Source organism: Terrapene carolina, unplaced genomic scaffold (assembly GCF_002925995.2).
Source record: "Terrapene carolina triunguis isolate 2854851 unplaced genomic scaffold, T_m_triunguis-2.0 Scaffold706, whole genome shotgun sequence".
NCBI classification, from domain to species: Eukaryota; Metazoa; Chordata; order Testudines; family Emydidae; genus Terrapene; species Terrapene triunguis.
In genome coordinates this window covers 3,030,964-3,045,520 of record NW_020665057.1, presented here as the reverse complement: position 1 = coordinate 3,045,520, position 14,557 = coordinate 3,030,964, and the positions used below count along the sequence as shown (strand labels likewise).

At 46.0% G+C, this 14,557-nt stretch overlaps 1 protein-coding gene across 1 annotated transcript in view; it reads left to right on the top strand.

Moving 5' to 3' along the window:
* The first annotated feature begins 12,240 nt into the window (after nucleotides 1-12,240).
* Nucleotides 12,241-14,557, top strand: part of PPA2 (inorganic pyrophosphatase 2) — a 44,685-nt gene continuing 42,368 nt past the window's right edge. The window contains exon 1 of the mRNA XM_026659853.2: nucleotides 12,241-12,466. Within this exon, the coding sequence (XP_026515638.1) occupies nucleotides 12,268-12,466 (199 nt within the window). The 5' untranslated portion in view covers nucleotides 12,241-12,267. The remainder of the gene's footprint in view (nucleotides 12,467-14,557) is intronic.

Sequence of the window (14,557 nt, the reverse complement as noted above, 5' to 3'; positions counted from 1 at the left end):
GCTCAGGGGTGTGAAAACGCCCCCCGCGAGCGCTGCAAGCTATTCCCCTCGGAGAGGTGGAGTACTTACAGCGCTGCGAGAGAGCTCTCGCAGCGCTGGCAGCGCGACTACACTTGTGCTTCACAGCGCTGCCACGGCAGCGCTGGGAAGTCCTGAGTGTAGCCAAGGCCTCAGGCACTATGATACAAATAGCCTTCCACATCCTGAAGTTCTTGCTGCCTCTGTTGGCTATCTCAATTCTGCAGCACTATCCTGTACCACCAGTTGGTGTTAGCTGGGCAAGCCCAGAAGCAGCACTCCACCGAGTAAAACCACTCTAGGAAAATGTCATGCAGAAGTAACTGCTTGATTTCCTCCTCCTCCTCTTTCAGGAACCTCACAGCAGTTCTGTTGGTGGATGTCTCAATTCATCCAAAGCCATCTGGCTGTGTGACTGCCAATACATTCTAGAGCACCCTGTTTGTATCAATGATTGTCAGAGTCATGCCACTGAGCAGTGTTTCCTCCAGGCTATCTGACAGCAGTTTGAAAATGGTACTACCTCACTAGAACCATATTAATTATGGAATAACAAAATCGCATGATTTCTTCCTGATAATTTGACCCCCAACCCTAAGAATTCCTGTAGGTTCTGGCAAGTGTCCTACAATGAGCTGCAAGAAAAATCATGGTGGAACATTGTGTAACGGGGCAGGTTACAATTGTACCATTGGATAGCTGCCAGATTGCTGTGAAGTAATTTAATAAAAGCATAGAGTTACATGGACACACAATGATTCATCAGGGAAGTAGCATAAGCCAGCATATGCAAAATGGTATGGATTCACTTTCGGTGAAGTTATAATGAGAAAACATACACAGAAAAACTTTCCTGTTAAACAAGGCCTAAGACCAGAATTTGTCTAATCAGTTTTTAATTCTTTAAATGTAAATAGAGTTTAAGGGCCATTTTGGTCCCTTCAATATCAATGGAATTTTTGCCACTAATTTCAGTGAAGCCAGGATATCAACATACAGTTCTGTAAGGGTGAAATTCACCCTTGTGCACAGGGTTAGCACAAAGCATATGCACTAAAAAATAGAGTTTAAGTGTACGACTACACTTCGATCTGGAGGTGTGATTCCCAGCTTCAGAAGACATACTCATGCTATCTCTGATTGAGCTAGTGCAGGGGTTCTCAAACTGGGGGTCAGGACCTCTCAGGGGGTTGCAAAGTTATTACATGGGGGGTCATGAGCTGTCAGCCTCCACCCCAAACCCCGCTTTGTATCCAGCATTTATAATGGTGTTAAATATATTTAAAAGTATTTTTAATTTATAAAGGGGGTTGCTATGTGAAAGGGGTCACCTGTACAAAAGTTTGAGAACTACTGAGCTAGTGCAAAATAGTGTGTAGCTGCCATGGTGTGAGCTGCAGGACAGGCTCCACCCCAAGTAGGCCTAGGATCTCCAATGGGTACATCCTTGGGGTGGTTAGCCTGTCCTGCAGCTTCCGCCACAGCAGCTATGCACTATCTTTTAATGCACTAGCTCAATGAGAGTTAGCATGGGTATGTCTCCCCAAGCTGGGAATCATACCTCCAGCTCGAAGTGTAGATGTATCCTTAGAGGTGCATAGGTTTGCACTAGCCCTCTGCACATGGCTTACTTGCACTCCGTGTAATCTTAGATGGGATTGTAGTCACAACAATCCCCGAAGGTGCTTCATTTGCTTTTCTCTCCATGGACCTACTTGTTTGAAACAGAGAAAAAATACACTATGTGAAGAGCCACTCCCTCCACTTGCTGCTTGAAATTTCTTTGCCCTCAGTTCACACAGGTGTAAATGTCTACACAGGCAGAAGGTGGAGAATCAGAACCTACAATGATGACGTTCCCAAGAATTACTTTCTTGTCTGCCAGCTACATAAGTAGAGAAAGTAAAGAGTTCAGATGTCTCTTTTAGCCCCTGGTCTATGTAAAAGTAGATATTGTTGCACATATGGTCTTTTTTCTATCAGCTATCACTCTGATGGCATGCAAAATGTTAGGTGTACTAGAACAGCCGTGGGAGAGTAAAGTTGAGATGTAAATAGTGATAAGAACTACCACATGATTGCATCTCAGAGGACTTTGAGCACTGGAACCTATTCATTAAAAGTTGTTAATATATATACACTATATGTCCACAGCTAAACCATGAGATAAGAATATGATAGATCTGGGATTAAAGTGGCAAAAATGGGTGGAAGTAGGAGTCTGCTTCTTGATTTTTTCATGATGAACAATTCAAAGCTGAGTTACCTTGACACATACACTGAAAGAGCTCCCAAATGAACTGAGAAAGCTACTGAGAAAGTAATAAGAAACCAAACCCATGAAGTGTTTGGCATATGAGTGTCACCTTGTCTCCCACTGGTGATCTTGCCAGAGGGGAGCTTCCAGTAGAGAAAATAGGTCTTTAAAAGTAAGTGACCAGTGGCGGATTGATTGCTTTTTAGCCACTTTTATTGCAGATGTTTATGTGAGATTAATGAAGCTATTTTCCCTTGAAGGAGCCAGGGGGACTGTGGGATTTTTCAGAGCTGAGAACTCAAGTTAACAGGCTGTGCAACCAGGTAAGCTGCACTGCCTATTTTTCATCCTTTGAATAAAGACTCTGCCTGAGTATACACATACAGAAATGTTATGTATTGTATGTATGTAGAGGGGGACAAGGTATGCAAGAGAAAACACAGGGAGAGGGGCAAGGTGGATGGTTACAGGAGGACCATCAGGAAGCACTACAGAACTGCATCAGTGAGAGTGGACACAGACTGGAGGGGATGATGCAGCAGAATCTGTTGCAGCAATTTCTTTGCAATTTCTGAATGGTAATGACAGGATTGTCAAACCCAAAAGGGCAAAACTCTAAAGCTGGTGAACACCAGGGCCTGCTCTAGGTTTTTTGCTGCCCCAGGCAAAAAAAATGTTGGCTGCTCCCCCCCCCCCCGCCTTTGCACCCTCCTGCCGCCCCAGCCCTGGGTCACTGGTAACTCACTCCCAGGGCGGGTCATTCAGCAGGAATTTTGGATGTGCACAGAACACAGACAGGATTGGTTCCCATATGGTTACAGAACTGCAGTAAAGTGGAACAATTTTCAGCTTGTGTGATTGAAGGCTATCTGGATGCATATTATAAGACTGTCCTACATAAATGAGGAAAAGTTGAGGTGCCTTTATTATTCGTTTGTTCCATTCTTTGTTTCTATGGGGAATTTGCCAATGCAATATCACTGTCTTCCTTTTAAACAAATAAAACTAAAACTTAATAATAATAATAATAATAATAATAATAAAAAAAAGCAATGGCTGTTGAAAATAGCAATTCCAGTCCTAATAACCACTGGGAAGCATTTCTTGCTCAATTTATTCTACTTTTTTCTACAGCAAGTTACAGTGGATCAGTATATTTGATTTGGGAGAAATGAAGTAACAGCTGCCCAAATTGATCTTGAGCACTCCTGAATTTTGAGGGTGTTCAAATCTGGAAGGCAGGTGCTGGATTCCCTTTCTGAATATTAGCTAAATCTGGAAAAGAAAAGTCAATTTCTGCTTCCATGGCTCAGAAGTGTAAATCCTCCTACGTGCCTGGTACTGTATCTAAAGCTGCCCAGTCTAGTAGAGCCTCCCCTCCCTTACTTTTCATTTTAAATTCTAGTGGGATCCACGTACCTCCCTTGCTAGGCTTCAGATAGAGAGGTGCACTGTCCATTTAGTCCACCCAATTCTTTCTTTGGGGGAGAGCCCAGGGCTGGGGCGGCAGGAGGTGCGGGTGCGGGGGGGGGAGAGAAGAGCCCAGGGCTGGGGCGGCAGGAGGTGCGGGTGGGGGCCAGAGCTGGGGCGGCAGGGGGTGCGGGTGCAGGGAGAGCCCAGGGCTGGGGCAGCAGGGGGGTGCAGGTGGGGGCCAGAGCTGGGGTGGGGGGCAGCAAAAAACCTACAGCTGGCTCTGTCCCTACCATTCACAGCAAGCTACAGCATGAGGTTTCAGTTCCACACTCCTTCCCCCTCCCTTTCCTGTTAATTGCGGCCGAGGGAATGCTGGGAAATGTAGTTCTTTCCCTGCTCCAGGGCCGGCTCTATAGACAGGGAGCTAACAAGGAATTACAGCTCCCAGGGCCCCCTGTTGCTTCTCAGCTCCCCTGCTGGATTCTTGCGCCCCTGCAAATTTGCCGCCCCAAGCACCTGCTTGCTTTGCTGGTGCCTAGAGCTGGCCCTGGTGACCACTTTCCATTCTTGCCAAGGCTTACCTCCGTATTCTCCACATTTGTTCTGGTCTGTGATCCAGCCCATTGAGGGCCTTGCCTGCCTGAAGAAAGAAAAATACAGGTCGGGGTATGTGGGCTTTCTGGTATTGGTGTGGCAAAAGGACCTGTGTTTCTAATTCCTTGTGGTAAAGCTCGTAGACCATTTCCCACTGCTGCATTGACCTGCCATGCAGTGCAAGTCTCAAACCCAGAGGTTACCAAGTGAGAGCAGTTGATACCACACAAACAGGGGCTACACCCTGACTCAGTGAGACCAGCAGACTGCTGCTTGGTCACTTCTTAGCATAAAGCTTCCACACCCCATGCCTGAGCAACTAGTTGCTAGGCCTCCTGCCAGCCAGAGTCTTCCTGCCTCCTCCTTTGGTTCCCACTCCTTGTTCCTGTTGCCTTGCCTTGCCCCTGCTCTCTTGCCCTAACTCTAGTTATTGACTCTGGTTTGACCCTTGGTGTGACACTGGTTTGATCCTTGATGTGGCTTCTAACTCTAGCTGTAACCCCTGGTGTGACCCCTGAAGCTACTCTAGGATCTGACCATTAAGTCAGACTGGCCACGTACGGGCCCTGATGTTATCTCAGCCAATGACCAGGGACTGGGAGTGAAGAATGATGAAGACTATCTCTACCTATATTAAAAGCTACTGTTAATTATGGCTTGGGACACTGCCCAATCTGAGCAGGGACAAACTGGAAGGTATGGAATCCAGGGTTTCTGTGCTGTAATTTATAAAGGCAGAACGACGTGTCCAGTCTCTGCTTTCACCATCCTTAATAGCTTCCTTCTCTTTTTATTTTCTTAATTAAAACATTAATTCTCAAATTAAAAATAAAATGCTAATACCTCGTTGTTCCTGTTGGGAGAAATCATGACCCAAATTTGCATTTTGCTCACTTTGATCTCTATGCTTTTTTTCCTTTTTAATGAGGAAGAAAGGTAAATTTACTAAGCAAGGGCTAATCTGGCTTTTTCTTTGTTAGGGGGTCATAGCAGCAGTAGCAGCACTCTTCTCCCAAGAAAATATTCTGACTTGATTGATCAAGTAGCTGGGACTGTGACATCAAAGCTAACCAGGGGAAGCAAGAAAATGAGTCGGGTAAAGGTAAAGATACAGGGAGACGAATCCTGATTTAAAAAATAAATAAAATAAAGGTGTAAAATTTCACCAAAGGCATAGAAAGTTTGTATTAAAATGATGTGAGGTTTTGATGTCTGAAAACTTCACAAATCAAGAGAAGAAAATGGGACCTCTAGGCACTGCTGTAATATAAATAAACGAAATCATATCTATTATTTATTTAAATTAAACAAAAGTTTCCAAATATTGCAGGTATGAACTATTAGAATTAGAGCCCCTAAAATAACATCATAAAATAAACTCAACTCTACTTATTGTAGACGTTGCCCCCTTTAATTAATGACAGAATTTCTTATTACTACAAGGTAGTATCACAAATTAATTGGTGAAATTTAAACCCTAGTTTGAATGGGACAAAGTGATGCTCAGATCTTGTGCCGGCCCTTTCCACACAGGGATGAGTTTCACTCAGCAAGTGCAAGAATGGCTGAATCTGGTCTGTAATGGTTAGTGGTCCTGCCAGCCTTGTAGATGGAAGTAGCATTACAGTGAATGTTGATGACAGTGTGATTGCAAGTTGAGAGCAAAAGCACTGAACTAGCACGTAACATATTAATGAAATGCTTTTATTAGCTGAAAAGATAAAAACAATTATTTTCTCCAGAAGGAAGGTAAAATGGGACACCAAGTGGTGTTTGGGATTTTTTAGTGATAAAATGTTTCAAAATATTTTTTCGGTATTTAAATTGCTTGCCATGATAACTGATAAAAAATGTTCATGGGCAAAATGTATTGATAGTATTGTTGTAAAATACAAAAGAAAAACATGACTGCGGTATATAAAGTCAAAGCAAGGATGTCCTTCAGAGTTAGGTGATTATAAAGCTGTAGAAATTTTGCTTTGCTCCAGTGACTTTCTGGTAGAGTCTGGCTAAAGAAGGAGCCTCTCCACCCCCCCCAGGATGCTTGAAGGAAATCGAAACAAAAGACAGTAGCTACAGGGGTTGTGAGAGATTGCTGGACCCAGGCTAAAGGGAGATTAGCCTGTGAAAGGGAGCATTCTGGAACTGGTGAGGAACTTATCTGTATTTAGTTTGATTAGGCATAGATTTGCGCATTTTATTTTATTTTGCTTGTGACTTACTTTGTTCTGTCTGTTACTACTTTGAACCACTTAAATCCTACTGTCTGTATTTAATAAAATCACTTTTTATTTAGCAATTTACTCAGAGTATGTATTAATACCTGGGGGAGCAAACAGCTGTGCATATCTCTCTATCTGTGTTATAGAGGGCGAACAATTTATGAGTTTGCCCTGCATAAGCTTTATGCAGGGTAAAACGGATTTATCTGGGTTTAGACCCCATTGGAAGTTGGGCATCTGAGTGCTAAAGACAAGCAGACTTCTGTGAGCTGTTTTTGGGTAAACTTGCAGTTTTGGGACAAGTGATTCAGATCCTGAGTCTGTGTTGGAGCCAGACAGGAGTGGCTGGCTCAGCAAGACAGGGTGCTGGAGCCCTAAGCTGGCAGGGAAAACAGAAGCAGGGGTAGTCTTGGCACATCGGGTGGCAGCTCCCAAGGGGGTTTCTGTGATCCAACCCGTCCGAAGAAGTGGGTTGTAGCCCACGAAAGCTTATGCTCTAATAAATTTGTTAGTCTCTAAGGTGCCACAAGTACTCCTGTTCTTCTTTCTGGTAGAGTGAAATTCACCCTGTCTGTGCTGAGGACAAGCATAAAGCCTTCTGAACCATGTAAGTCCCCTGTAAGTCTTGTGGGCTGGATTCTGCTCCCTTTGAGATAAATGGCAACACCTTCAGTAATTTCAGTAGGAGCCAGCTTGAGCTCTGTAAATAGGACTTAAGTGCTGCACAGGCCTTGTGCTGGACCCCTGTACAGGGTGATTTTCACCTGAAGTAATCAGAGCAATGCAGGGGTGCTGGAACAATTTGTATAGTGGGGGTGCTGTAAGCCATTGAACCAAACTGTAAATTCTGTATATAATGGAAACCACTTCAAGTTGAGGGGTGCTGCAGCCATAGGCGCTGACTTCTGCTCTCCCCGGTGGGTGCTCGACCCCCCTCTGCCCCCGGCCTCAACCCACTCCACCCCTTCCACGAGGCCCCGCCCCTCCCACCCCTGCCATGCCCCAACTCCGCCCCCTCCCTGCCCCTATTCCAATTCCTTCCCCAAATCCTCGCCCTGGCCCCTCCTCTTCCCCTGAGTGCACCATGTTCCTGCTCCTCCCGCTCCCTCCCAGCCGTTTGGCGGCAGCTGGGCAGGAAGCGCTGGGAGGGAGGCGGAGGAGAGGGGACGTGGCGTGCTTGGGGGGGGGGGGGAATCTTGCCTGCCAGTGGGTGCAGAGCACCCACTAATTTTTCCCCATGCTCCAGCCCTGGAGCATCCACGGAGTCGATGCCTATGGCTGCAGCACCCTCTGCACCCGTAGTTCCAGCATCTATGGAGCAATGCTTTTAAGATTTTGGGTATATCTGCACTTCAAGCTGAAGATGTAAATTCCAGCTTGAGGAGAGACATACCTATGCTAGCTCTAATCAAGCACCCTAGAAATAGTGTAGGTGCAGCAGTAGGAGGGGCTAGCTACCCCAAATATTGTACATACCTGTCTGTGACACTAGGTACATACTTGGGACAGCTAGCCCCTCCCACTGCTGCAGCTACACTCTATTTTTAGTACCCTCCCAGGTAATTCCGTGAGCTAAAAATTACACCTCCAGCTCCACGTGTAGACATCCCCTCCTAAGAAAAATTGTGTGCATAAAAATCAGGTGAAAGTTATTTCAGAAGAAATTACTTTTTTTTTTAAGTACTTCAATACTTCCAACGCATTTGCTTAATATATAATGCAGAACAGAAACTCCCTTTTGTATTAAGGATTCAAAATCTCATAGAACTGAGGGAAACTTCATGCTAATAATGAGGAGGATCCTTACCTAAATATGACTTTAGGAATCTTGTGTATAACAATACTAACATATATGAATAGGAAGTCTATTTGGAGCCAGGGCCGGCTCCAGGCACCAGCTTAACAAGCAGGTGCTTGGGGTGGCCAAGGGAGAGGGGCGGCACCTGCGGCAATTCGGGGGCGGCAGGTCCCTCACTCCCTCTAGGAGCGAAGGACCTGCCGCTGAACTGCCGCCGCCGCCGATCGCCGCTTTTTTTTTTTTTCCCAATTGTCGCCGCCCATTGCGATCACGGGTTTTTTTTTTTTGCTTGGGGCGGAAAAAATGCTGGAGCCGGCCCTGTTTGGAGCTTTATTATTATTTCTATAGCACCTAAAGTGTGCTAAAATAGCCTTGGTCTCTGCCTCCCCTGACAGTACAGGCAGGGTACTATGCACAACCTGGAACCCCCCTACATTTTGTTGAAAGCTTGCTGCTGACTGAACATTACAAGATAAGTCCCTAGATAACACCATGCTTACCTTACAAAGTGTACAAAAACCCACCCTTATTTATAGATCTTACAAGGCCCTTCCTCCAGCCCCAGGCATTGGTAACAATTCACAGCTTTGTATTTCACTACATAGCTAAATTAGGCAAGCAGAATGATATGTCCTGGGATCCTCCCTTAGCAGTCAACTTCACAAGTTTAGCAAAAAACTGACTGTGCTCAGTAGGTGACTTTCAAAGGCTCCCAAATTGGTCAAATATAATCCAGCTTCCTTGAAACAAGTGAAAGAACTTCCCAGTGAGAGTTATTTCCATGACATGTTAGCATTCAACTTCAGCTGTAGACCTAATCAAAGAAAGTTTACACTACTTTTTTATAATGGGAGAAGTCTATATTTTTTCACTTTCTTCACATTTAAAAACGGTAGAAATGTTTTTTTTCCTAAACTTTAAAAATAAACAACCTCCAAGCAGAGACTATGCATGGAGAGTTTCAGTCCTAAAATGTAAAAATTTCAGAAAGTTATAGTTGAGGTGTGTCTGAAAAGAGGAGTTCTGCTGATATCAGTGAAGAAAAATGCCAACTCCTTGCAACTCATCTTGCTGGCCTGCTGCGGAATACAGGCATGCTGGGTTGGTGAAGTGCTGGGTATGATTTAGCAGCTTTTATGGAGGTGGAGATGAATGTCCCTTGGCCTGCAATAGAGCCTCCATGTCATTGTGAAGACTCTGTTGTAATATACTTAGTAAATGATCATGAAAAATCACAGAAAAATACAAATATTTTATTTCTGCCTAGCCCTTTTTGCCATGAAAAATTCCAAGAAGTTTTTGCATACTACATACGGTAAATAAGGCACTACTAAAATACAGCCAGGTGTAGGGTGGCAGCTAATTAGCATACTACTGCACAACAGTAGGAAATATTGGACAAGGCCATTGGGAAAATCCCTTATTCTTACAAAAAGTTCCATGGAACCTTTAGTGTCCATATAGAACAGACAGGCCTGTTGCTTTTAAGATGTGAACCACAACATCGAGCAGGAAACAAAGAGTCTGGGAAATCAGTGAATGTTTAGAACTAGTGACATGGCTTCTCCACTGAAAATAAATCATTGCCCATAATGTTTGAGATGGAGTAGTACAGTGTATGACAGCCAGTGTAATAAGTGGTTAATAGAGATCCGCTTTTGAGATCAGTATCAGAGTAGGGATCAAAATCACTTTTGGGGCTCAAGGGCCACATTTTAAAGGGATTTAGACACCTGGATAGGCATCAAAGTCCGCCATGTTGGTACCCTGACATTTTCAAAACTGCAGCGCTGGTGTTGTCTGATGCCTCAGTTTTCACTGATCAGCATTTTCAAAACAGCCTAAGCGCTACTGCCATCCCACAGTGAAGGAGCTGTGCCCAGCCTTACCTTCAGCCAAAGCCCTGGAGGCCCCAAAGTGGGATTTTTAAAGTAGGTAGGAAAATGCCTATTTTGAAAGCAGATCCCAATCCTGTAGGTGTGCTGTAATATGTGTCCGCTGCCTGATATGTGTCAGTTGCTGCAGCAGGAGGGCTGGATGCAGGCCACCAATAGGTAGGAGAGTAGCACAGCACGCGCAAAAGACAGATGAGAGCACAGGGAAACTTTGGGTGAGTGTGAGAGAGGTACTGAGTGTGAGTGTGTGTTTTTCACGTGCCAGGGCATGGGCTTGCTAAGTGGCTGAGCTGGCTTAGGTGCTTAACTCCAGGAGAGGGTTCATGGCTGAAGATCCTGAGTGGAGCGAGCTCCTTATTTCTGTATCGGCCAGGCATACCAGCTCAGTCACTTGAGCACTTATGCTCCTTTCGTCTCCCTGTCCTCCTGGCTGGTTTATGCGGCTCCCCACTCAACTTACTGGCTTCCAAAAAGTCCCTTCCTTAGGCACTTCAATATCCCTCTACAGGGAGTCTAGGCAGCATGGAGTTATCCAACTTGAAAATTTCACTAGGCAATGTTCTGCCTCTAAAAATCTGAGCCCAAGAGTAACCGGCTACAATACTAAACAGGAACTCAAGAGACCTGGGTCCTATTCTAAGCTATGTTACTGACTGATGGTGTGACCTTGGGCAACCCTTACCTTCCTTATGCTGTGCCTCAGTTTTCCCATCTGTAAAATGGGGCAATGAGACTTTCCCTTCTTTATAAAATGCTTTTAAATGTATGGTAGAAAAGCACTACAGAAGTGCTACGTGTTTATTAATTCTTATTATCCAGGAATCAAAACCAGTAGAGATCCTCTTTAAGGATCAATAAAGATCAGCATTAGGGGTGTCAAAATCTAAAGGAATCAACATTGTGCAGATCAGTTTATGGAGTAATATCAGTAGGGAATCAGCCGTAGGACCAGTTCAACTCTGAGGACAGATATGGATCTAATTTAAGGATCAGCGTGGATCTGTTTAAACATAAGCCATAAGGATCTGAGTTAGGGATCAGCAGCTGTAGAGCTCCTGTACAAATAGATACTGCAGCCCAACCCATGTTGTCCAAGCAGTAGGTGGTGTACACACCCCTGGGTTTGGGTTATGTATAATCTTTTGCTTCCAATTAAAAAAAAGGAGCTATATTTTCCTTAGCCTAGAGGCTCCGATTTCTGACAACCGCTGACTTCCCACCCCGGTTTTGTGCCTTTGTTCTTTATTTAGTAGGGAAATATTTTTTTTGGTTAGTTTGTTTGTTTCATGATCTTTTTTCCCGTCCTTGAAACTGATGAAGTTGGCCACGAATTTTTTCTAAGCAGAGCATCATCATGTATGAAAAAGTTTGACCCTTCAAGGAAGAGGTGGGAAGAGGACATTGAATCACCTCCCTAGCGGCCAGTTATATCCAGTTTTTTTAAATAGAAATTAGCTAGATAGACATTGACCTAGATCAACGGTGTTTGCAATTCTCATGAGTCACGCATTAGCTGCGAAGTTTGCACCATGTAGTGTTCTTAGAACTCCACTCCCCGCAGTCACATGGTTACGCGAGACTCCGGGTTTTCACTAGGAAACGTGTCTAGGGCTTGAAATCAAAAGTTTGATATTCCAAAGGCTCAAGAGCAAGAAAGCAAATGAAAACTCCCCGTTTATTGCCTTATTCTTAAGCCAATCTCATGATTTGGGGGACGGGCACGCTTGGGGCTGACGACATGGCCAGCAGCAGGGGTACGCGAGCTGCCCCAGAAGCCCCTCCAACAGGGGTCAGAGGGGTGAGCCCATCCTGCCATTCGCACGTTCCTAGCTGATCGCTCCCAGGGGGTGCGAGAGACCTGGCTCCCACTACTCACTCCGGCTGCCCCTGTTTTTGCCCCCTCCCTGCGCCTCATGCTGCCCCTCTGCACCCCACTTTTGCCCCAGGGCGTAGCAGCGCCCGGGCAGAGCCAGCCAGGGCAGCGGCTTCAGCGGCGGCCACCGAGCATGCTCAGACTGTCCCCCTGCCGGGCGGGCGCAGGAACCGGACGGAGCTGGGGCAGGCACAAGCATGCGTGCGGGGCTCGGGCAGGCCTTGCGGGGGCTGCTGCTGCTCTCGGCTCGGAGCTGCTCCTGCTCCTGCTCCGGAGCGGGGAGGAGGAGGCGGCTGGTGCAGCCGCTGCCGCGCTGCAGCTGGCTCAGCACCATGGCCCAGTGCAGCACGGAGCAGCGGGGGCGGCCCCACTCGCCCCAGTACCGCCTCTACTTTAGTAAGTAGCAGCCCCCCGGGGGCTCTAGGCGCCGCAGCCTCTGGCCGGGGAGGTGCGGGGGGCGCGGTGGAACGCGGGGCTGGCTGCGAGCTCAGGGACGCTGCCCCCTGCCAGCCGTCATTGGGGGGCGAATGGCGAAAGCCAGGATCCCCCCTCTCCAGGACATGCTTTAGAGCTTAACTAGGAAACTTGGCCGGGGGCGTTAACATAGGCACCCCCTGTTGCTGCCCCCCCCCCCCGGGGCGCTGGAGCATTGGGTTGAAACCTACAGGCTTTTGCTACAAATGAATAAAGAGTAGGATGTGGCTAGATGCATTAGCCCCTCCAAGGCCCGGAGAGTTGGCCTGTGCAGAGGGCTCTGTCTCCAGCCCTGCAGGGAATTTGATTGTCCCAGAGAAACAGCTGAAGGGTTGTCTCCCCAGAGGGTGACTTTAAATTAAAAAAAAAAAAAAATACACTAAAATGAATCCAGTACAAAGGAGTCTCTTGTGTCCCACTGGGTGAGACTTGTGGCAGTGAGGGCCTTTCAGCCGCCAACAGCCCCACTATGGGCCAAAACACACAACCCAGAATGAAGAAGAGAAGACAATTACAAATAAAAAAAAAAAAGTGTAGGAAACGTTTTAAGCAGTGCATGAGTTTAATTACTTTGGCAGGAATAACAGTGTGTAGACTCTGTCTTGTGAGTCCACGCTCCTGATGTAATGATAGTGAGTGCTCCAAATGTGCTTGTAGTAAAGGCAAATTTGCATTTGAAATGAGGAGAGCTATTTTACTGAGGACCTGCTGAGCAGTCAGCATGTATGAAAGTGTGAACGAAGCTCTCAGACCTGTCAAGACAGAAAAACCTAGTGTGACAAGGTGGGTGAGGAAATATATCTTTTCTTGGACCAGCTTCTTTTGCCTCACTCGTCTTGTCTCCCTAATGCCCTGGGACAACATGGTTACACCAACATTGCAAACAAAAAGCTAGTGTGGTTACTTTCAATTTCACACTTCCTTTTTTTAATAGTTATGAAGATTTTTAAAAAGCCACTTTCTGATTTTGCTCTTAACACTGATTTTTATACCACGGTCATTCCATTACGTTCAGTGGAGTCACTTCTGTTTTACACTGCTGTGAGAAAAATGGACAGATGTAAATGGTGAGTTGCACCTTGTCAGAAATCTGTCACGCTGACTCCAATCGAGGTTGGGTGCGATAGGCTTGATCTAGTGACTGTCACTTCAGTTTGAACAGTGGCCTATGAGTAGGCCCCTACCGATTTCACTGTCCATTTTGGTCAATTTCACAGTCAGAAGATTTTAAAAATTGTAAATTTCATGATTTCAGCTATTTAAATCTGAAATTTCACGGTGTTGTAATTGTAGGGGTCCTGACCACAAAAGGAGTTTGTGGAGGGGGGAGGGGGTGGCAAGGTTATTGTAGGGGGGGTTGCAGTACCCTTACTTCTGCAGTGCTGCTGGCAGTGGCCCTGCCTTCGGAGCTGGGCAGCTGGGGAGCGGTGGCAGCTGGCTGGGAGCTCAACTCTGACGGCAAAGCTGCCATTAGCAGAAGTAAGGGTGGCATTTTATGGTATTGCCACCCTTACTTCTGCACTGCTGCTAGTGGGGCGCTGCCTTCAGAGCTGGGTGCCTGGCTAACGGCCGCTGCTCTCCAGCCGTTCAACTCTGAAGGCAGTGCAGAAGTAAGGGTGGCAATACCACAACCTCCCTAAAATAAGCTGATTTTTATCAGCAACTGATAGAAACTGCAACTCCCTATTGGGTCAGGACCCCCAGTTTGAGAAATGCTTGTCTCCCCTGTGAAATCTGTACAGTAGAGGGTAAAAGCACAAAAAAGACCAGATTTTGCAGAGGGAGGCTAGATTTCATGGTCCGTGATGCATTTTTCATGGCCATAAATTTGGTAGGGCCCTACCTATGGCTAAACTTAGTCTTTTATTTGCTGGAATGTAGCACCATATTTGTACAACATTTGTATAACAATTGTTTCTGTCTTAATAATAATATATGGTGATATACCTATCTCATAGAGCTGGAAGGGACCCTGAAAGGTCATTGAGTCCAGCCCCCTGCCTTCACTAGCAG